The sequence below is a fragment of the Ranitomeya variabilis genome, chromosome 5 (assembly GCF_051348905.1).
Source record: "Ranitomeya variabilis isolate aRanVar5 chromosome 5, aRanVar5.hap1, whole genome shotgun sequence".
Lineage (NCBI taxonomy): Eukaryota > Metazoa > Chordata > Amphibia > Anura > Dendrobatidae > Ranitomeya > Ranitomeya variabilis.
Genome location: NC_135236.1, coordinates 480,452,338 through 480,475,967, shown reverse-complemented (window position 1 = coordinate 480,475,967; position 23,630 = coordinate 480,452,338). Strand labels below are relative to the sequence as shown.

The 23,630-nt window shown below is 44.1% G+C and overlaps 1 protein-coding gene across 1 annotated transcript in view; it reads left to right on the top strand.

Moving 5' to 3' along the window:
• Window positions 1-23,630, top strand: part of LOC143775062 (dynein axonemal heavy chain 3-like) — a 2,972,411-nt gene that overhangs the window by 1,778,355 nt on the left and 1,170,426 nt on the right. The window contains exon 45 of the mRNA XM_077262897.1: window positions 12,973-13,211. Within this exon, the coding sequence (XP_077119012.1) occupies window positions 12,973-13,211 (239 nt within the window). The remainder of the gene's footprint in view (window positions 1-12,972; window positions 13,212-23,630) is intronic.

Below are 23,630 nucleotides of genomic sequence, written 5' to 3'. Positions count from 1 at the left end.
GAAGCTCAGCTTTATTTAGTTGAGGACAACACCAGGCAGGGGCACACAGACAGACACCTTTAGTAGGCCGGAAAAGCCTATTGCATTTTTTAAAATGGTAATTTGGAGCAGAAGGTTGAAGCTCAGCTTTATTTAGTTGAGGACAACACCAGGCAGGGGCACACAGACAGACACCTTTAGTAGGCCGGAAAAGCCTATTGCATTTTTTAAAATGGTAATTTGGAGCAGAAGGTTGAAGCTCAGCTTTATTTAGTTGAGGGCAACACCAGGCAGGGGCAGAAGCCGTTAGTAGGCCCTAACCAAAGTTGAAGGCCAAATGCAGTTTAATTTCTGATACTATAGGCCGAAAGCCAGAAGGTGGAAGCTCCGATTTAGACAGTGGAGGACAATTTGAATTAGGGACTGCAGACAGACTTAGTAGGCTGTCCCCTGTGGACCATGCATCCACCACATTAACCCATTGCGCCGTAATGGACACGTAATCTTCCGTGGCCATGCCTACAGGTCCATGCGTCTGTTGTCAGGTGCACCTTTGTACTCACAGATTGCCAGAGTGCATGGACAATGCGGTCTTCTACATGCTGGTGGAGGGTTGGGATGGCTTTTCTCGCAAAAGAAGTGTCGACTGGTTAGCTTGTAGCGTGGTACAGCATAGTCCATCATGGCCTTATTAATAGTAAATAAAATATATAACTAGGCTCTATGAACTTTTAAATAGGTTCCAGGGGTACACGGGCAGCATTGGTGTGGTCAGTGGAGGAGTATTGCAAGTAGGGGCTGCAGACAGGCTATCAAAGGCCTAAAATAACAAACAGTAGGCAGTCATGGCAGTTTTACATCGGTTACATGGATACACAGGCAGGCACTCCAGGCAGCATTGTGGTCAGTGGAGGAGTATTGCAAGTAGGGGCCGCAGACAGGCTATCAAAGGCCTAAAATAACAAACAGTAGGCAGTCATGGCAGTTTTACATCGGTTACATGGATACACAGGCAGGCACTCCAGGCAGCATTGTGGTCAGTGGAGGAGTATTGCAAGTAGGGGCCGCAGACAGGCTATCAAAGGCCTAAAATAACAAACAGTAGGCAGTCATGGCAGTTTTACATCGGTTACATGGATACACAGGCAGGCACTCCAGGCAGCATTGTGGTCAGTGGAGGAGTATTGCAAGTAGGGGCCGCAGACAGGCTATCAAAGGCCTAAAATAACAAACAGTAGGCAGTCATGGCAGTTTTACATCGGTTACATGGATACACAGGCAGGCACTCCAGGCAGCATTGTGGTCAGTGGAGGAGTATTGCAAGTAGGGGCCACAGACAGGCTATCAAAGGCCTAAAATAACAAACAATAGGCTCATTGCAGTTTTACAGCGGTTACATGGATAGACGGGCAGGCAGCTTGGTGGTCAGTGGAGGAGTATTTAAAGTAGGGACCGCAGACAGGCTTCAAAGGCCTAACATAAGAAAATGGGCTGGCTGTAGGCACTTTATAATTGGTTCCAGGGGTACACAGGCAGCAGTGGTCTGGCCAGTGGAGGACTAGTGGAAGGAGGGACCGCAGACAGGCTTCAAAGGCCTAACATAAAAAAACGGGCTGGCTGTAGGCACTTTATAATTGGTTCCAGGGGTACACGGGCAGCAGTGGTCTGGTCAGTGGAGGACTAGTGGAAGGAGGGACCGCAGACAGGCTTCAAAGGCCTAACATAAAAAAATGGGCTGGCTGTAGGCACTTTATAATTGGTTCCAGGGGTACACGGGCAGCAGTGGTCTGGCCAGTGGAGGACTAGTGGAAGGAGGGACCGCAGACAGGCTTCAAAGGCCTAACATAAAAAAATGGGCTGGCTGTAGGCACTTTATAATTGGTTCCAGGGGTACACGGGCAGCAGTGGTCTGGCCAGTGGAGGACTAGTGGAAGGAGGGACCGCAGACAGGCTTCAAAGGCCTAACATAAAAAAATGGGCTGGCTGTAGGCACTTTATAATTGGTTCCAGGGGTACACGGGCAGCAGTGGTCTGGTCAGTGGAGGACTAGTGGAAGGAGGGACCGCAGACAGGCTTCAAAGGCCTAACATAAAAAAAATGGGCTGGCTGTAGGCACTTTATAATTGGTTCCAGGGGTACACGGGCAGCAGTGGTCTGGTCAGTGGAGGACTAGTGGAAGGAGGGACCGCAGACAGGCTTCAAAGGCCTAAAATAACAAACAATAGGCTCATGGCAGTTTTACAGCGGTTACATGGATACACGGGCAGCTTGGTGGTGAGTGGAGGAGTAGTGCAAGGAGTGTCTGTCCCAGTACTCCCAAAATATAAATAGATGTTAATGTCTCGCAAAACAACCAAAACAAAAAAAAAGGTAGCATACTTAGGTACAGGGGTGGGCTCATCTGCTGAGTTTCTGACATAGTAATTTGGCAGTAACTATTTAATGGTGCCAATATAGGACACAGACACAGACTACTTTAAGTTGCATCATAGATGTCTACAAATTTGTATTGTCAGTGCCAGACATTGAATGATGTCAGCGAATAGACTAAAGATTGGTGGAGCTGTGCGACATAATTTTGCATGTGGTAGAGCACATTTTGAGCTGGGGTAGGGGGGAACTCTCTAGAGGCCGGCGGGACCGCCCCAGGGCCCCTCATGTTACAACGGTGTGTCTGACGTTGGGTGCGCACCACCACCGCCAGAGACACTACATTGTACTATGAGGGACCCAGTAGCAATGCCGTCAACCAAAAGCGAGCACACCCACCTCTTCAGACAAACAGCAGTCTCACGGGTGCTTGCGCCAAGTCGCGATACCACGGCCCCGTGTGGGGAGTTTGGCCATTTAGGGAGGTGTAAACATGTCGTATGCTGTACAATCAGCTGCAGCAAATTAGACATTAGAAAAGTAATTCACAGGCAAGAGCCTTTCATAGGAAAGCTAGGTGTCGGCCGGGCAAGGTGGGGCAAAAGATTTCGAAATCCAGTTGTGGTTCATTTTAATGAATGTTAGATCGTCAACATTTTGGGTAGCCAGACGAGTCCTTTTTTCGGTTAATATTGAACCTGCAGCACTGAATACTCTTTCTGATAGGACACTTGCTGCCGGGCAAGCAAGCTCCTGCAATGCATATTCTGCCAATTCTGGCCAGGTGTCTAATTTGGAGGCCCAGTAATCAAATGGGAATGACGGTTGAGGGAGAACATCGATAAGGGATGAAAAATAGTTAGTAACCATACTGGACAAATGTTGTCTCCTGTCACTTTCAATTGATGCAGCAGTACCTGTCCTGTCTGCGGTCATAGCAAAATCACTCCACAACCTGGTCAGAAAACCCCTCTGTCCAACGCCACTTCTGATGTGTGCACCCCTAACACTCCTAGTCTGCTGCCCCCTGGAGCTCGTGTGAGAACGATCACGTGCGCTGTGTGCTGGGAATGCCTGAAGCAAACGGTCAACAAGAGTTGATTGTTTGGTTGCTAATATTAGTTCCAAGTTCTCATGTGGCATAATATTTTGCAATTTGCCTTTATAGCGTGGATCAAGGAGGCAGGCCAACCAGTAATCGTCATCGTTCATCATTTTCGTAATGCGTGTGTCCCTTTTTAGGATACGTAAGGCATAATCCGCCATGTGGGCCAAAGTTCCAGTTGTCAAATCTCCGGTTGTGATTGGTTGAGGGGCAGTTGCAGGCAAATCTACGTCACTTGTGTCCCTCAAAAAACCAGAACCCGGCCGTGACACGCAACCAATTTCCTGTGCCCCCGGGAAAGGTTCGGCATTAAAAATATACTCATCCCCATCATCCTCCTCGTCCTCCACCTCCTCTTCGCCCGCTACCTCGTCCTGTACACTGCCCTGACCAGACAATGGCTGACTGTCATCAAGGCTTTCCTCTTCCTCTGGTGCAGACGCCTGCTCCTTTATGTGCGTCAAACTTTGCATCAGCAGACGCATTAGGGGGATGCTCATGCTTATTACGGCGTTGTCTGCACTAACCAGCCGTGTGCATTCCTCAAAACACTGAAGGACTTGACACATGTCTTGTATCTTAGACCACTGCACACCTGACAACTCCATGTCTGCCATCCTACTGCCTGCCCGTGTATCCTCCCACAAATAAATAACAGCACGCCTCTGTTCGCACAGTCTCTGAAGCATGTGCAGTGTTGAGTTCCACCTTGTTGCAACGTCTATGATTAGGCGATGCTGGGGAAGGTTCAAAGACCGCTGATAGGTCTGCATGCGGCTGGCGTATACAGGCGAACGTCGGATATGTGAGCAAAGTGCACGCACTTTGAGGAGCAGGTCGGAGAACCCAGGATAAGTTTTCAATAAGCACTGCACCACCAGGTTTAAGGTGTGAGCCAGGCAAGGAATGTGTTTCAGTTGGGAAAGGGAGATGGCAGCCATGAAATTCCTTCCGTTATCACTCACTACCTTGCCTGCCTCAAGATCTACTGTGCCCAGCCACGACTGCGTTTCTTGTTGCAAGAACTCGGACAGAACTTCCGCGGTGTGTCTGTTGTCGCCCAAGCACTTCATAGCCAATACAGCCTGCTGACGCTTGGCAGTAGCTGGCCCATAATGGGACAACTGGTGTGCAACAGTGTCATCTGCCGATGGAGTGGTTGGCAGACTGCGTTCTGTGGAAGAGCTGTAGCTTCTGCAGGAGGACGAGGAGGAGGAGGAGGAGGGGGTGCGAACGCCTACAGCCAACTGTTTCCTAGACCGTGGGCTAGGCACAACTGTCCCTAAATTGATGTCGCCTGTGGACCCTGCATCCACCACATTCACCCAGTGTGCCGTGATGGACACATAACGTCCCTGGCCATGCCTACTGGTCCATGCATCTGTAGTCAGGTGCACCTTTGTACTCACAGATTGCCTGAGTGCATGGACGATGCACTGTTTAACATGCTGGTGCAGGGCTGGGATGGCTTTTCTGGAAAAAAAGTGTCGACTGGGTAGCTCGTATCGTGGTTCAGCGTACTCCATCAGGGCTTTGAAAGCTTCGCTTTCAACTAACCGGTAGGGCATCATCTCTAACGAGATTAGTCTAGCTATGTGGGCGTTAAAACACTGTGTACGCGGATGCGAGGATAAGTACTTCCTTTTTCTAACCAGAGTCTCATGTAGGGTGAGCTGGACTGGAGAGCTGGAGATCGTGGAACTTTCGGGTGTGCCGGTGTACATGGCAGACTGAGAGACGGTTGGAGACGGTATTGTTTCCGCCGGTGCCCTAGATGCAATATTTCCTCCTACAAAACTGGTGATTCCCTGACCCTGACTGCTTTTGGCTGGCAAAGAAACCTGCACAGATACTGCCGGTGGTGCGGAAAATGGTGGCCTTACAGTGACGGAAGGGATGTTGCGTTGCTGACTAGCTTCATTGGCCGAGGGTGCTACAACCTTGAGGGACGTTTGGTAGTTAGTCCAGGCTTGAAAATGCATGGTGGTTAAGTGTCTATGCATGCAACTAGTATTTAGACTTTTCAGATTCTGACCTCTGCTTAAGCTAGTTGAACATTTTTGACAGATGACTTTGCGCTGATCAGTTGGATGTTGTTTAAAAAAATGCCAGACTGCACTCTTCCTAGACTCGGATCCCTTTTCAGGGATTGCAGACTGAGCTTTAACCGGATGGCAACGCTGTGCTCCAACAGGTTTTGGCTTTGACACGCGTTTTGGGCCAGATACGGGCCCAGCAGATGGAACCTGTTGCGATGTTGATGCCTGCTGCGGCCCCTCCTCCACCTCCGCTTCTGAACTACTGCCGCCTGCACCCTGTTCCCCCAATGGCTGCCAATCGGGGTCAATAACTGGGTCATCTATTACCTCCTCTTCGAGCTCGTGTGCAACTTCGTCTGTGTCACTGTGTCGGTCGGTGGTATAGCGTTCGTGGCGGGGCAACATAGTCTCATCAGGGTCTGATTGTGGATCTGTACCCTGAGAGGGCAATGTGGTGGTCTGAGTCAAAGGAGCAGCATAGTACTCTGGCTGTGGCTGTGCATCAGTGCACTCCATGTCAGAATATACTTGTAATGGGCATGGCCTGTTAAATGTTTCACTTTCTAAGCCAGGGACGGTATGTGTAAAGAGCTCCATGGAGTGACCCGTTGTGTCGCCTGCTGCATCCTTCTCTCTTGTTGTAGTTTTTGCTGAGGAGGACAAGGAAGCGACTTGTCCCTGACCGTGAACATCCACAAGCGACGCGCTGCTTTTACATTTACCAGTTTCGGAAGAGGAGGCAAAAGAGCTAGAGGCTGAGTCTGCAATGTAAGCCAAAACTTGCTGTTGCTGCTCCGCCTTTAAAAGCGGTTTTCCTACTCCCAGAAAAGAGAGCGTTCGAGGCCTTGTGTAGCCTGACGACGAAACTGGCTCCACAGCTCCAGACTTAGGTGGAATATTTTTATCCCCACGACCACCTGATGCTCCACTACCACTACCATCATTACCAGCTGACAATGAACGCCCACGACGACCTCTTGCACCAGACTTCCTCATTGTTTTAAAATCTTAACCAAAGTAACTTTATTTGTTGCTGTCAAACAACTTACACGGTGAGCTATAACTTCAGTATGATTTCAATATCCCTTAACAGGTTGGTGAGACCACAAGGAAAATCAGGCACAATGTTACACACTCTGTTTTCTGTGGCACAAAATCACAGAGATGACACACACGCAGGACTGTCACTCAAGCACTAATGTCAATATTAATCTCCCACCTAATTTATTTATTTTTTTTTCTCAGGGAGACTTTAGAAACCAAATAATATTAAAAAAAAAAAAAAAAAAAAAGGCTTTCTAAGGCCCACAATTAGAGAGAGAGAGGTGGCACACCCAGGAGTCAAGACTGGCGCACAAGCTGAAAGGGCAATATTACTCTCCCACTGTTTTTTTAAGTTTTTTTTTTATTTCAGGGAGACTTTAGAAACCAAATAATATTAAAAAAAAAAAATAAAAAATAGGCTTTCTATAGCCCACTGAATGAGAGAGAGAGGTGGCACACCCAGGAGTCAAGACTGGCACACAAGCTGAAAGGGCAATATTACTCTCCCACTGTTTTTTTATTTATTTATTTATTTTTTTTCAGGGAGACTTTAGAAACCCAATAATAAGAAAAAAAATAAATAAATAAATAGGCTTTCTATGGCCCACTGAATGAGAGGGAGAGAGGTGGCACACCCAGGAGTCAAGACTGGCACACAAGCTGAAAGGGCAATATTACTCTCCCACTGTTTTTTTATGTTTTTTTTTTTTTTTCAGGGAGACTTTAGAAACCAAATAATAAGAAAAAAAATAAATAAATAAATAGGCTTTCTATAGCCCACTGAATGAGAGATAGCACACACAGCAGTGGCACACAAGCCCTGACTGAGGCCAATATTTTTCTCCCACTGATTGATGTAGTGTTTTTGTGTTGAGGTAGATTTTAGAACACAAATCAAGGAAAAAAAAAATGCTTTCTATGGCCCACTGAATGAGAGAGAGGTGGCACACCCAGGAGTCAAGACTGGCACACAAGCTGAAAGGGCAATATTACTCTCCCACTGTTTTTTTATGTATTTTTTGTTTTTTAAGGGAGACTTTAGAAACCCAATAATATTTTTTAAAAAAAATAAATAGGCTTTCTATGGCCCACTGAATGAGAGGGAGAGAGGTGGCACACCCAGGAGTCAAGCCTGGCACACAAGCTGAAAGGGCAATATTACTCTCCCACTGTTTTTTTATGTATTTTTTGTTTTTTAAGGGAGACTTTAGAAACCCAATAATATTAAAAAAAAAAAATATAGGCTTTCTATGGCCCACTGAATGAGAGGGAGAGAGGTGGCACACCCAGGAGTCAAGACTGGCACACAAGCTGAAAGGGCAATATTACTCTCCCACTGTTTTTTTATGTTTTTTTTTTTTTTTTCAGGGAGACTTTAGAAACCAAATAATATTAAAAAAACCAAAAAAAAAATAGCCTTTCTATGGCCCACTGAATGAGAGAGAGAGGTGGCACACCCAGGAGTCAAGACTGGCACACAAGCTGAAAGGGCAATATTACTCTCCCACTGTTTTTTTATGTATTTTTTGTTTTTTAAGGGAGACTTTAGAAACCCAATAATAAGAAAAAAAATAAATAAATAAATAGGCTTTCTATGGCCCACTGAATGAGAGGGAGAGAGGTGGCACACCCAGGAGTCAAGACTGGCACACAAGCTGAAAGGGCAATATTACTCTCCCACTGTTTTTTTATGTTTTTTTTTTTTTTCAGGGAGACTTTAGAAACCAAATAATAAGAAAAAAAATAAATAAATAAATAGGCTTTCTATAGCCCACTGAATGAGAGATAGCACACACAGCAGTGGCACACAAGCCCTGACTGAGGCCAATATTTTTCTCCCACTGATTGATGTAGTGTTTTTGTGTTGAGGTAGATTTTAGAACACAAATCAAGGAAAAAAAAAATGCTTTCTATGGCCCACTGAATGAGAGAGAGGTGGCACACCCAGGAGTCAAGACTGGCACACAAGCTGAAAGGGCAATATTACTCTCCCACTGTTTTTTTATGTATTTTTTGTTTTTTAAGGGAGACTTTAGAAACCCAATAATATTTTTTAAAAAAAATAAATAGGCTTTCTATGGCCCACTGAATGAGAGGGAGAGAGGTGGCACACCCAGGAGTCAAGCCTGGCACACAAGCTGAAAGGGCAATATTACTCTCCCACTGTTTTTTTATGTATTTTTTGTTTTTTAAGGGAGACTTTAGAAACCCAATAATATAAAAAAAAAAAAAATATAGGCTTTCTATGGCCCACTGAATGAGAGGGAGAGAGGTGGCACACCCAGGAGTCAAGACTGGCACACAAGCTGAAAGGGCAATATTACTCTCCCACTGTTTTTTTATGTTTTTTTTTTTTTTTCAGGGAGACTTTAGAAACCAAATAATATTAAAAAAAACAAAAAAAAAATAGCCTTTCTATGGCCCACTGAATGAGAGAGAGAGGTGGCACACCCAGGAGTCAAGACTGGCACACAAGCTGAAAGGGCAATATTACTCTCCCACTGTTTTTTTAGGTATTTTTTTTTTTTCAGGGAGACTTTAGAAACCAAATAATATTAAAAAAAAAAAAAAAAAAAAATAGGCTTTCTATAGCCCACTGAATGAGAGATAGCACACACAGCAGTGGCACACAAGCCCTGACTGAGGCCAATATTTTTCTCCCACTGATTGATGTAGTGTTTTTGTGTTGAGGTAGAATTTAGAACACAAATCACGGAAAAAATAAATAGGCTTTCTATGGCCCACTCAGTGAGAGATGGCACACACAGGGATGGCACTGTAGCAGAAATGCCAATCTTAATCTCCCACAAAAAAAACAAAAAAAAAACAGGGACTGTCCTACAATTACTATCTCCCTGCAGTAATGTAAGCCAGGTATGGCAGGCAGCAATAGGAGTGGACTGATGCACAAATTAAATAAAAAGTGTGGACAAACAAAAAAGATAGCTGTGCAGAAAGGAAGGAACAAGAGGATATGTGCTTTGAAAAAAGCAGTTGGTTTCCACAGTGGCGTACACACAGCAATACAGCTATCACGGAGCCTTCTAGGGCAGCCCAATGAGCTACAGCGCTGAGGGGAAAAAAAAAAAAAATAGCTTCCACAGTCCCTGCACACCGAAGGTGGTGTTGGACAGTGGAAATCGCTGCAGCACAAGCGGTTTGGTGGTTAGTGGACCCTGCCTAACGCTCTCCCTGCTTCTGACGAAGCGGCAGCAACCTGTCCCTAAGCTCAGATCAGCAGCAGTAAGATGGCGGTCGGCGGGAACGCCCCTTTATAGCCCCTGTGATGCCGCAGACAGCAAGCCAATCACTGCAATGCCCTTCTCTAAGATGGTGGGGACCAGGATCTATGTCATCACGCTGCCCACACTCTGCGTTCACCTTCATTGGCTGAGAAATGGCGCTTTTCGCGTCATTGAAACGCGACTTTGGCGCGAAAGTCGCGTACCGCATGGCTGACAAGCACAGAGGTCGGATCGGGTTTCATGAGACGCCGACTTAGCCAAAAGTCGGCGACTTTTGAAAATGATCGACCCGTTTCGCTCAACCCTAATGCCAAACATGTGCTCAGAAGGGAGGGGGCATTTGCATTTGGGAGTGCAGAATTTGCTGGATTTCTTTTGGGTGGTCAAGGAGCCATAGTGTTTTTCCAGAGACTTTGTACTACAAGTAACATGGAAGCCTCCTATGTTTCCAATAACAGATGACTGACCTGAGAGGGGACTTGTTTTTTGTAGATGCAGTTGAAGGTTTTATTGGGAATATATTACATAACGTTTGGGATCACATTCATCCTGTGCACTACGCTGAGCACTTATATAGGGGTTTCCATCTAAATCTCTGAATTAAGTAATTCAGATGGAACCCCCAAGGGATCTAGTCACTAGAATGAGCCAACAGTTATTCTGAACTTCATCTGGCCTCTGTTCAGCAGTGTCCTTTTTTTCTGAGGTGCACAAAACTTTGTCTGATGCTGAGAATCTGCCTGCAGAGATTGTTTACAGTGGAAAATAAGTATTTGATACACTGCCGATTTTGCATATTTTACCATCGACAAAAAATGGAGAGGTCTATAATTTTATCTTAGGTACACTTCAACTGTGAGAGACATAATCTTTAAAAAATTCACAAAATCGTACTGTATAATTTTTACAGAATTAATTTGCAGTTTATTGCATTAAATAAGTATTTGAAACAACAGAAAAACAGAACTTAATGTTTGGTATAGAAACCTTTGTTTGCAATTAAAGAGGTGAGATATTTCCCGTATTTCTTGACCAAGTTTGCACATACTGCAGCAGGGATTTTGACTTGCTCCTCCATACAGATCTTCTCCAAATCTTTCAGGTTTCAGAGCTGTCATTGCGCAACATTAAGTTTTAACTCCCTTCAAACATTTTCTATTGGGTTCCGGTCTGGAGACTGTCTTAGCCACTCCAGGACCTTGAAATGCTTCTTAATGAGCCACTCGTTAGTTGCCCTGGCTGTGTGTCTCTAGTCATTATCATGCGGGAAGACCCAGCCATGACCCATCTTCAATGTTTTTACTGAGGGAAGGGTGTTGTTGGTCAAAATTTCACGATACATGACTCCCTCAATACACGACTGGTGGAGTTGATACCAAAAAGTTCTATTTTGATTTCATCTGGCCACATGACTTTATCCCATGCCTCATCTGGAACATCCAGATGGTCATTGATGAACGTCAAACATATTTGTACATGTGCTGGCGTGAGCAGAGGGACTTTGTGTGCCTTGCCAAGTTTTAATTCATGACGGTCGTAGTGTATTACTAATGGTAATGTTTAAGACTGTGGTCCCAGCTCTCATCAGGCCATTGACAAGGTCCCCTCATATACTTTTGGGCTGATTCCTGTCCTTTCTCAGAATCATCCTTACCACGCAAGGGGAGATCTTGCATGGAGACCCAGAACGAGGAAGGTTGACAGTCATCTTGTGCTTCTTCCATTTTCAAATAATTGTGCCAACAGTTGTCGCCTTCTCACCAAGCTGTTTGCCAATTGTCCTATAGCCCATCCCAGACTTGTGAAGGTGTACAGTTTTATCCCTGGTGCCTTAGACAGCCATTTGGTCTTATCCACTGATTTAGTGTGTGGACAGGTGTTTTTATAGAGGTAATGAATTCAAACAGGTGCAATTAATACAATTAATGAGTGAAGAGCAGGAGGGCTTCTTAAAGATAAACTATCAGGTCTCTGAGAGCTAGAATTCTTGCTGGCTGGGAAGCGATTAAATACTTATTTCATGCAATAAAATGCAATTTAATTATTTAAAAATCATATAATGGGATTTTCTGTTTTTTATTTTTAGATTTTGTCTCTCACAACTGAAAAGCACCTACGTTAAAAAATACAGACCTCTCCATTATTTGTAGGTGGGAAAACTTGCAAAATCAGTACTGTATCAAATACTTATTTTACAAACTGAATGTAAAAGGGGGCAATTTCAGTTTGAGATATAAATGACTGACGCTTTGCACTCATAAACTCACACAGCTCTATAATGAGATCGAAGCTAACATAGTAAAGCAGAAGTGAAGTTTGTCTCACTGCAAAAATAATTGCAGTTGCATTTGTCCTCTCAAAATGCTTCAGCTGCTATCTCAAAGGCAGCCATTTTGAGGGAAGGGCCATACGGCAGAGCTAACATGAGACAATTATCAATGTGCTAGTTGTGTTTGTAATGAGACAAAGATCAGCTCTGCTGTACTGTATTAGCTGTAATCAGGCACAGTACTGCAGCAGAGCAGGCAGCACTATAAAGACAAATGCTGCTGCAAATGTGTTTGTTATGATGAAATATGAATTCCTCTGGAAGAACAAACTGCTTTGCAGATATCAAAGCAACAGTTTCAAATAACCTGCATACCTATGTGGATGGCTTAACAGGGTTGATCCTACTCACAGATTCCTTTTATTGTAAAAATGTGGATGTATTCTGTTAAAAGAAAGTCTGCTTTATTTTTTCCTTTTTCTTTTGGTTTGTGTTCCCTAGAAATAAATAAGATCTGATTTTTTTTCTAGCTAAAAGCATAATGTAAAAGTGCAAATCAAGACAATAGCTTTGGAAGACTCTTAACACACAATATACACGGTTGAATATAAAAAAATTAGAAATATTTAGAATATTAGAAAATTAGATATACTTGGAAAACATTTCTGTTTTCCTCATTTCTTACTCAGATAAACTCTGCAATTCATACACTTGTTTTGTAACATCCATCTGCAAACATCTTGTCCTGGATTTAAAATGAGCTTTTCATTTCACTACTAGTGTCAAATGCTAAAACTAATATCATTTAAATGAGAAAGGATCTTTGCCAGTTTATCTAAAAGAAGTTTATTTATGAGTAATGAACGATTAATAAAACATTCTATTTACATTGCTGGGACCTGTTCTCCTTTTTTCTTGCAGCTTAATGACATTATCGTGAGCACGCCTGGGACTGCTATGCAGATGTACTTCCTGGAGACATTGCTGCTTCAAGACAAGCCATTACTTTTTGTGGGCCCCACAGGCACAGGAAAGACAGCTATTACAAACAGCTTCCTCCGACACTTACCTCAAGAAAAATATGTTGTATGTCAAATTAACTTCTCAGTGCAAGTTTCAGCCAATCAAATCCAGGACATCTTCCTAACGAAACTGGAAAGGTACCCTGACTTTTAATTAAAATCAACTATGTAATAGTGCTGAATGTTCTCCTTAGAGATTATCCCACAAAATAATATTAAGCACCCAGCATCAGCCTCTGACAGTACAAATGAAATCTGATTTGTTTCCTTCTACGCTGTTATAGGAACCCAAACTACATTATAATTGCTGTTGACAAAGATTCTGATTTATACTGAGCAGGAAATGGAACTCGATTCAAGAGAGCATGTGTCGTCTTAACTTTCTCTTATGAATACTCTTCCATGGGAGAATAAATAGACATCTGGTCCTGGGCTTTCCGCAGTCCATGGCATATTAAAATGAATCACTAAATTGTGACTTAATAGGAAGTAAGGGCCATCTGTCAGTGTAAGATCAAAGCAGCAGGTGTGTACTTGCCAACAAAAGGAGGGTGAAGGTAATGTCTTTGAGGATGAGATTGTGAAAGAGATGTTTTTTCCTTACTTACGAATACAGCGTTGCCTACTGAGGACATGAAATTCACCAAGGATTTTATAATCTTTCACTACTATAAAAAGAAGCACAAGGCCGGTGTGAAAATCTAAGCAATTACAAAACTGCTTTAAACTACTGTTTAATAGTGACATCTTTTAGAAGCGCCTTTTACGGCTACATTCTCTTTTATGTTGCCTATCTTTTCATAGTAACAACTCAGGTCCTTGTCACAGGATTTCTAAAAAAAACAAGGCTCCTTGTATTTGGCCAAAGCTATTATTACGGCACAATAATTACTATGTGGCGTAAGATTATTGCAGTGTTCTCTGTTACTTTGCTTTATTGGTAGTTCTGTGCCTAACAAGCTTGCAAACAGTATTTTATTCTGTGTGATATTATCTTTACATCTATATTATATTAGTATTTGTAAAAATAACTATGCAGGGAGTACTAGTAAGAAACTGTCTATTACTTTGATGTTTGGCACACCCTCGAGGCAGTTAACTTTCATGTAACAAAACTTCCTACCTTCTATTACTCTGCCAGATAGATTACCTTTGACAGTAATATTAAGTTACCTTAGGAGAGCTCACCATTGAGATCTAAATTACCATCTACCACAGGTTAATGTAATTAGCCTGGCACTACCCAGCCTGTAAAAAAGTCAAAGTGAAAATTTTGCCAGGAGCTTAATTATATTTTCATCAGAAAACTAGGACACCGGTTTGATGTAAAGTTTCCTCCTGTTTGAAATTTCTACTCTTTAAACTCATTATTGATATCCTGTAATATTAAAACATAGGAAGTAATGTATTTATATTTTTTTATCTAATTGTAAGCTACATTTTTATTGAGCGTTTTACATTTTAGGATATCATTACTAGAGGTAAAAAGCACATAAATGCACTTTTCAAATTGGAACTCAACTCACAAGTCTCTTCTTTATTTTGGCTCATTTCCATTGGTGTGTGTGAAACAGTTACCTGTTGCTTTATTGAAAATCAGCTCTCCATGCATATACTTTCTAGCAGGCCTATGATAGCGCTATGCTATATACTGAAGCCATTCTTAAGAGGCACTGCTGCAGGGTACAGAGCACAGTTTTAATCAAAGACAATATTGGAGATATAAGTTGCAAGTGACCATGGTCAAAGGAGCGCTCAGGACACGATGTCAGACGGCCAGACGCTGTCTTCATCAAGTGGTCATCAGGTGAACTTGTTACCTGATGAAGACGGCGTCTGGCAGTCGAAAAGCGTTGTGGAATAAAGAAATTGCCCTTTGACATTGTGTTCTGAGCGCACCTTTGACCATGGTCACTTGTAACTTATCTCTCCTTCCCTCTCCTGAGGGCACACGGCTGGAGCTGCAGTGGACCTACCACCTTTTAAACCATACAACTCCCTGCAACCTCATCCACATCCTCCCTGGAGATTGCAATCTCATCCTCTCTTACAATATAGGAGATATGTCTCAGACTACCACTGTCTCCCTACAGACACTGTAGCTAAACTGTAGTTACAGCTTTGACTTAAAAGTGGAGCTAAAAAGTAGCCTAGTATTGAGGAAAATAATCTGCCAGTATGAAGCATCCACATCTACTAAAGTGCATATAATTTTAATTTAAAACCTAAAAAAGATATTAGTTGAAGGTGCTCTGATTTACACAAAACTATGTCTTCTATAGTGTTGGTTAGTCATAAAAACAGCGGCCACTATGGGACCTTTCTGGTTCCTGATCACCGTTATTGGGTGTAAAAATTATTTCTCCCTCCTAAGACATAATAACATGTCAGAGAAGCGATAAATGGTATCTCCAAACCTCCCTCGGTTCCTTGGTACTGGATCCGCCATTCACTGGCCCTCCTCTTCGTGAAGCAAAATGGTTGGCACATGTGCAGTGCGCCAGCTGAGATCTAAACAACATGGGGTCCCCCATTTTTGACATCCATCCAAGCTAAAGCAGACAGCTGAGGACTGGTATTCTCAGGCTGGTAAGGGGCCACAGATATTGGCCCCCAGTCTCAAAATAGCAGCATGCGACAGCGTGAAAACCTCTTCTCTCTGATTGGTGGTAATGATATTACTGTTTATGAGAGGCAGTATTTGTCATGCTGTCATGCACATGACAGCATGGCAAACACTGGAAGTTCAGGTCCCCCATTCAAGTGAATGGAGTCCAGGTTCAGATTTCATAAGGAAAAACACCGTGTGCACAGCTAAACTGTGGTGCATAGACTAGGTTCCCAAACCGTCAGTGTACATAAAAAGAAGTCTAGCACTCAACTTCAGTAAATGTGAATAACGTTTTATTTGTAGCACTCGAAACGTTTCAGTCCTATCTGGACTTTCATCAGTCACGTGCAAGTGTGGGCCCGTGGGGCCAGGCCAAGATAAGGTGGGGAAATGGAGGCTCAAAGTCAAGATATAAATGAGGAACTCAAAGAGGCACTGAAGAGGTGAAAACTTAAATTGAGGTATGCTCGTGGTGGATGGTAATCCGCCAAGTGGAATATGGCACCTGAGAACCGTGTAGTGCCAATGAGGGTAAGAGGGAGCTCAATATGGAGCTCTATATGGCACCGATGGGGTAGAGACTTAGGTGAAATATCTACGTGGTGGAAACTAATCCGCCAGGTGGTATGTTGTACCCATATGACGCCGGTGAAGGAGAGAAAGGTATGGCCTCCAGACACGGCATCCACCGCTTGTCTGTCACAGACAAGCGGTGGATGCCGTGTCTGGAGGCCATACCTTTCTCTCCATCACCGGCGTCATATGGGTACAACATACCACCTGGCGGATTAGTTTCCACCACGTAGATATTTCACCTAAGTCTCTACCCCATCGGTGCCATATAGAGCTCCATATTGAGCTCCCTCTTACCCTCATTGGCACTACATGGTTCTCAGGTGCCATATTCCACTTGGCGGATTACCATCCACCACGAGCATACCTCAATTTAAGCTTTCACCTCTTCAGTGCCTCTTTGAGTTCCTCATTTATATCTTGACTTTGAGCCTCCATCTCCCCACCTTATCTTGGCCTGGCCCCACGGGCCCACACTTGCACGTGACTGATAAAAGTCCAGATAGGACTGAAACGTTTCGAGTGCTACAAATAAAACGTTATTCACGTTTACTGAAGTTGAGTGCTAGACTTCTTTTTATGTACAGGTTCAGATTTCAGTCCTATTCTGGTAGATGAACCAAATTTTTTTTTAACTGTTTTGGCCGAACCCACCAGATCCAAATATCCAGGGGTTCACCCATTTCTACTGCTAAACTTTTAACGCCTCTAACATCCTAATAAAATGACATGTAGTAGTTGCATACATTTTGTGTCTACTTGTATGCATGGATTTTTAATAATAGTAGGAGCTATGTAATTGGCTAGAGTTTTACCTTTTGTACTGTAAATACGAAACTAAGATAAATGGGAATTAATTTTCTTAAAATTATGTCCTGTTGTAAAAAGGACCAATGTCTTTTCACTATGCATTTCAGTAACTTACAATCTTTCATGTAGTGGATTATAATGCGGACATGGATATCTGTTATGATCCTTAGTGGTTGAGGATCACAAAATACTCCAGCTAAGTAACAAAACATAGGACAAGCTCTAGGGAGGTGGTAAACTGGACTGACCGCAAATCTGAACCTATCCAACACACTAGAGGTAGCCGGTGAACGTGACTAAAATCCTAGACATCTCGAGCCAGCCTGAGGAACTAACTACCCCTAGAGAGAAAGAAAGACCTCACTTGCCTCCAGAGAAATAATCCCCAAAGATATAGGAGCCCCCAACAAATAATAACGGGGAGGTAAGAGGAAGGCACATACACAGGGGTGAAAGCAGATTCAGCAAATGAGGCCCACTAATACTAGATAGCAGAAAATAGAAAAGGGGTCTGTGCGGTCAGTAAGAAACCCTTACAAAATATCCACACTGAGATTTCAAGAACCCCCGCACCAACTAACGGTGTGGGGGGAGAAACTCAGTACCCTAGAGCAACCAGCAAGCGAGGAAATCACATTTTAGCAAGCTGGACAAGAAACATGATGAATGCTGATAATCAAAAAATAAACAAACAAAAACTTAGCTTGTCTTGGAGAGACTGGGAGCAAGGTAGTCACAAGGAATCTGAAGAGCACTGAATACATTGAGAGCAGGCAAGGAACTGAGTATCCAGGTGAGCTAAATAGGAAACCAACCAAGGATAACGAACCAGCTGATGCTGCCAACCTGCAGAAAGACAACACTACACAGTACCGCTTGTGACCACTAGAGGGAGCCCAAAAATAGAGTTCACAACAGATATCCATATATTTGTTGTTTTTATTTTTTTTTACTTAGTAATGATTCTCTAGATAATTTCTCCACTTTCTTTCTTATATTAAAGAGTCTTCCCCATAATACTCCCCTTGAAAGTCCTCTATTTTTGTACAGTTCCTTCTTATTCTCATGAAATGTCCTATAGAGATATTCTCCAGCTACATTGGTACATGGCAACTACTTGCCAAAATGTAGGTATTACTATCTGTGGGCTTGCTATTAGATTTAATTACTAAACGGTCATATAATTGTCAGAATATATAAAGAGAAAAAAAGAGAAAAGCAGCAACATGCAGAGGCATACCTGAGTGCCGTGCCTCCAAGGTAATGGCCAAAGTTCTGTATAGAAAGTAAAAAATGGAAGCAGCACACTAAAGGTGAAAAAAGTGCTATTTAATAGCCCAAAATGGCAACGCTTTGGCTCAAGATTGTGACCCTTTTTCAGGCAACATGCAAGTGATACAAGTGACACTGCCCGCCTTTTATAGGTAGTGAAATATGGGAAAAAGATATCTAATTGATATCATTTTGATACCTGATGGAATTCCCTATCAGATACAGTTTGGCCTAAAAATACTTGCTCCAAACTCAGTCAAATACACCCCAAACAATGGTACCTCATTAGCCAGCAAAAAGGCCTTTGAAACTCTCCCCAGGGGGGGGGCCAAAAGGCATAGACCCTGTGTCCCCCAGCACCAAATCCAGCAATTATTACAAAGGTGTGAACTCTTGTGTAGCCATTAGCCAACTGGCTTCCTTTGTTGGACGCAGACATATTGGCACCGAAGATACCAGCACAAGGCTCTGAGATATTGAATCTAGAAAATGACCTATAATAAAAGAATGCAATACCTCTTAACCTAGTCAAGCACATAATCGGAATCTGCATTCCTTTCCCCACAAGCCCATTCCATGCAACCACCTCTAGAACTCTGCGTTATTGAGCTATGAAGCATAGCTACCAGGTATTAAATATTGTAGCCGTATTTCATCTCCCTGCACAGATAAAATACATTAGAACCCAGTGGCGGTGCTGAAGTCCCATTAAGAGCATTGGGTGGAAAGTTATGGGCAACCATGGTTCTGGTCAGAAAACCATACTCTCAGATATGGGAGGAGAGAGGCTGCACAGCCCAGGGGTTGGAGCAGCGTGTGGGAAGGAGCAGACTAGGGGATAATAGTCAGCTCCTCATTTAGGACTGAGTTGTTTTTGTACTGGCATGTGGCCCATTAACTGATGTGGCCAGAGAATTGCGTAACAAAGATTTGGACCTGTGATTCATCAGCAGGTCCCTGTGGTCACTTGCTACATAACATGGTAATTGTAATCTATCTGTACCCCACCCTTGTACTAGACTCCTGACTGAATACTTTTATGTATAATACCTATATATACCTGTATTTTTCTAGTGCACCTTTTGGCGATTAAATATAAAATTAATCTTGAGCTGCTCATTTATCTCGATTCACGAATCCTTACATCCGCACGCTCGATTGGTTATCATACGCCGCCCCGGGGTTGGTTTCTGACCTGATATAAGCCTGTTGTTGGACTGGGCTTATATCTAATGAGGAACTTGTGGCAGCATACTGTACTATGTTAGTGAGGAACTTTGACAGTGATGAGGTTTATATATAAAGTGGACACAGAAAGTATTCAGACCCCTTTACATTTTCCACTCTTTGCTTCATTGCAGCTATATGGTAATTCACAAAATTTATTTTTTTCTCATTGATGTACACTCTGCACCCCATCTTGCCTAAAAAAACAGAAATAAAGAAATTTTCATAAATGTATTAAAAAAAGAAAAACCGAAATATCACACCATCATAAGTATTCAGACCCTTTGCTCAGACACTCATATTTAAGTCACATGCTGTCCATTTCCTTGTGAGCCTCCTAAAAAATAAATATGCGGTTCAAAAATTAGAATTAAAATGTAAAAAAACAACATTTTGAATAATATTAGTTACCCCCAAATAAAATAATACAAAAACTGCAAACAGGGTCATCAATAGACCCTTCAAGGCAACAACTGTAGAATCTCAAACAAATTTTGTGATCAAAGTGGCAGGGACGTCATACGCTGCTTGCAAGCCGAATACTCACCGCTCTGCACTCTGGAACTATGTACTTGGAAGACAGTGGGTACTCATTCCTCTCTCTTTAGTAGCGAGCACAGTGTCAGATGCCGGTTACCTGCAGCTGCCAGTGTTCACGTGTCCCCAATACTAAAGGGAGTCAATATTCACCCATTCCATTATTAAATGCTTTTGGTGCTGTTTCTTTGCATGGTATATTAAGGTCACTGAGGGAGAGCAGGGATGCCAACCTCCACAGTACAGTAGGTAAACCACTAGGCCTAAAGTAGGGTCAGGATCCCTTGTTCTCCTATGTGTGATGTACCTAGTGTTAGGGCTGGCGGAATGCACCAAATAATATAAAGGAAGCTATAAGGTGCTTTCGCAGCCCAGGGTCCACCGTGCAGAGATATTACCTGCTGCTCGGTAATGGCGGACAGTATATGGCGATATACTAAAAGCACACATGGTTTAACGTCACCCAGTATGAATTCGAAATAGACCCAGTAACATCACAGAGCCGAAATACTGCAGAGTGAAAGCTAATGTTCGATCACAGGACCCTGCCCCAAGAACTTGGGGTTAGTCCCTCCAGACCCACTAGCGCTCAGCGCCGCACCTGCGGTGCCAGTGAAAACGAAATAATAGATTCAGCACACTGAGTGCATGCAGCACCGCTCTGGCGGACGCCAGTAACCACCTTAACTAGGGACTGGAAAGCGCACTATTTGCGCACGGTGCTGCCCTGGCGAATGATGCTAAATTGACACTGTACTCGTGCTCTGTGTTGGATTGTACTTTTTGGCGCTGTACTTGCTTCAGACACCCAACCACACACAACAACACTAGGGAGGGGGTGATTAGGAGCTTTCACTAGATAACATTTATGCATTCACACATACACAATTTCTGTTCATACTAGCGCATGGCCGAGAGGCCATTCAAACCTTTTATAGCTGCAGCCTTCCGGGACCTTGCCAGTGGTCCAATCAGAGCCGCTTGAGGACCTGAGAGTGTGATCTCCGACCTCCGACCTCCAATGAGAGGTCATCTCATGGGCACGCTAAGTAGACAAAAAGCATGACTCAGTCCCAGGAGCATCTGCTTACCACTGACTAATGCTGGTTACAATAGCAGGCTCCTCTGCGGCTGAGGAAGAATGGGAGACCACAGAGGACCTGGTTTGAGATTCCCCCTGTGCAGCGGTGGGAACTCGACACCTAACATTACCACAGCTCCTAGGACCCCCCTTCTTGGGCCTCGCTATGCTCAAAACCTTTAATGAGCTGAGGAGTTTGAATGTGCTCAAAATATTCCCAGGTCCTGTCCTCTGGGCCATAACCCCTCCAGTCCGCCAGATAGTACTTCTTGCCACATACCACCTTGTACCCAACAATGGCGTTCACCTAATAGTCTGTGGACGAGCCTGATGTTATGGCAGATGACTCGAAAAACTGGAATATGTGAATGGGTTTTAAGAGGGACACATGAAAAGAGTCGGTGATACCTAGACATGGAGGAAGGGCCAGACGATAGATGACAGGATTGACCTGTTCCAGAACCTTGAAGGCACCTATGTTGCAAGGCGCAAACTTAGTGGACTCAACTCGCAGCCTGATGTTATGAGTGGAGAGCCACACTAAGTCGCCAGGAGCAAAAGTCGGAACGGGGCGCCGGTGTGTATCGACGGAGACCCTCATTCTCTCCTTTGAGGCCCAGATGGCATCCTGTGTGCGGTCACAAATATAACGTGCCTCCATTGCCCAGTCTGCCACCCTGGAGTTGGTGGATGACATGAGCATGGGCACAGGGACACGCGGATGCTGGCCGTAGTTAAGAAGGAATGGGGTCTGCCCAGTGGAGTCGGCTATGGCATTGTTCAGCGCAAACTCCGCCCACAGTAGCAAAGATGCCCAGCCATCCTGCCTGGCTGACATAAAATGTCGCAGGTATGTGATCAGGATCTGGATGGCCCTCTCTACCAACCCGTTTTGTCTCGGGATGGTAAGCTGAAGAGAGATTCAGCTCAATGCTTAGTAGATGACAAGGCTCCCTCCAGAACCGAGACGTGAACTGGGGACCCCGGTCACTGACAATTTTTTCAAGCATACCGTGTAGGAGAAAAATGTGCTTAATGAACAACGTCGCCCAGGCCCGTGCAGAAGGTACCCACAGAAGAGGCACCAGATGCACTATTTTGGAAAAATGATCAGTGACTACCCAGATAATGGTGCAGCTATGAGATTTGCATAAGCCCACCACAAAGTCCATCCTGACCATTTCCCAGGGCCTATACGCCACTGGGAGGGGGTAAAGTAACCCAGCAGGCTGTTGCTGAGGAGAACGATTCTTGATGCAGGAGACACATGCCTGAATATAGTCTCGGACGTCACGGGCCATATGCGGCCACCAGTACATCCTCGCCAGTAGCTAAGATGTCCTCTTGATCTCAAAATGTCCACCCACCCTGGAGGAGTGAGCCCAAGAGAGAACCTCCGGTCACAAAGTAGGTAGCACAAAAGTCTTGCCCAGGGGCACAGACTCTAGCGAAACCAGGGCCACAGTTCTCAGGCTCTCTGTAGGGACAATTACCTGAGGCTCCTCCTCTGATAACACTATGCAGTGGGAGAGTAGGCACAAATGCTCTCCCCAGAGAGAAAATGGAGGGTGAAATGGAACCAGTTGAAGAACAGGGACCATCTAACCTGGCGGTTTGCAAGTATGCAAAATTCATGTGGTCGGTGTAAACTTGGAAGGGAAAATGAACCCCCTAAGGGAGGTGTCTCCACTCCGAAAAGGCAAACTTCATGGCTAGCAACTCCCGGTCCCCGATGGAATAATTCCTCTCCACCGGTGTGACCGTCTTGGAGAAGAAGAATCAAGGATGCTTCTGACCCTGAGCATCCTTCTGGAAGAGGGCTGCTCCAGCACCAAAGGAAGAGGCATCCACCTCCAAAATAAATGGGTTATCAACATTGGGATGATGTAAAATGGGAGCGCTAGCGAAGTGTGACTTGAAAGAGAGAAAGGCCTTGGAGACCTCCTCAGTCCACAATTTTGGAATAACTCCCTTCTTGGTGAGGGCAACCAGGGGAGCAACCAAAGTTGAGATGTGGGGAATGAACTAATGATAATAGTTAATAAACCCCATAAAGTGCTGCACTGCTTTGAGAGAATCGGGTTCCTGCCAGTCTATCACAGCCTGTAGCTTGGCAGGATCCATGGCCAATCCCTGGGCAGAGATGATATAGCCCAGGAAAGTCAAGAACTCCAGCTCAAACATACACTTCTCCAACTTGGCATAGAGGGAGCTTGCCCATAGGAGGTCGAAGACTTTGCAAACATCTCTCTGGTAGGAGTCTATATCTGGAGAGTAGATGAGAATATCATCCAGATAGACTATGACCAAGTTGGTAAGCATATCCCGGAAGATATCGTTCACAAAGTCTTGGAAATTGGCAGGGGCATTCCAGAGCCCAAAGGGCATCACCAGGTATTGTTTGTGCCAGTCCCTGGTGTTAAATGCCGTCTTCCTTTTGTCCCCT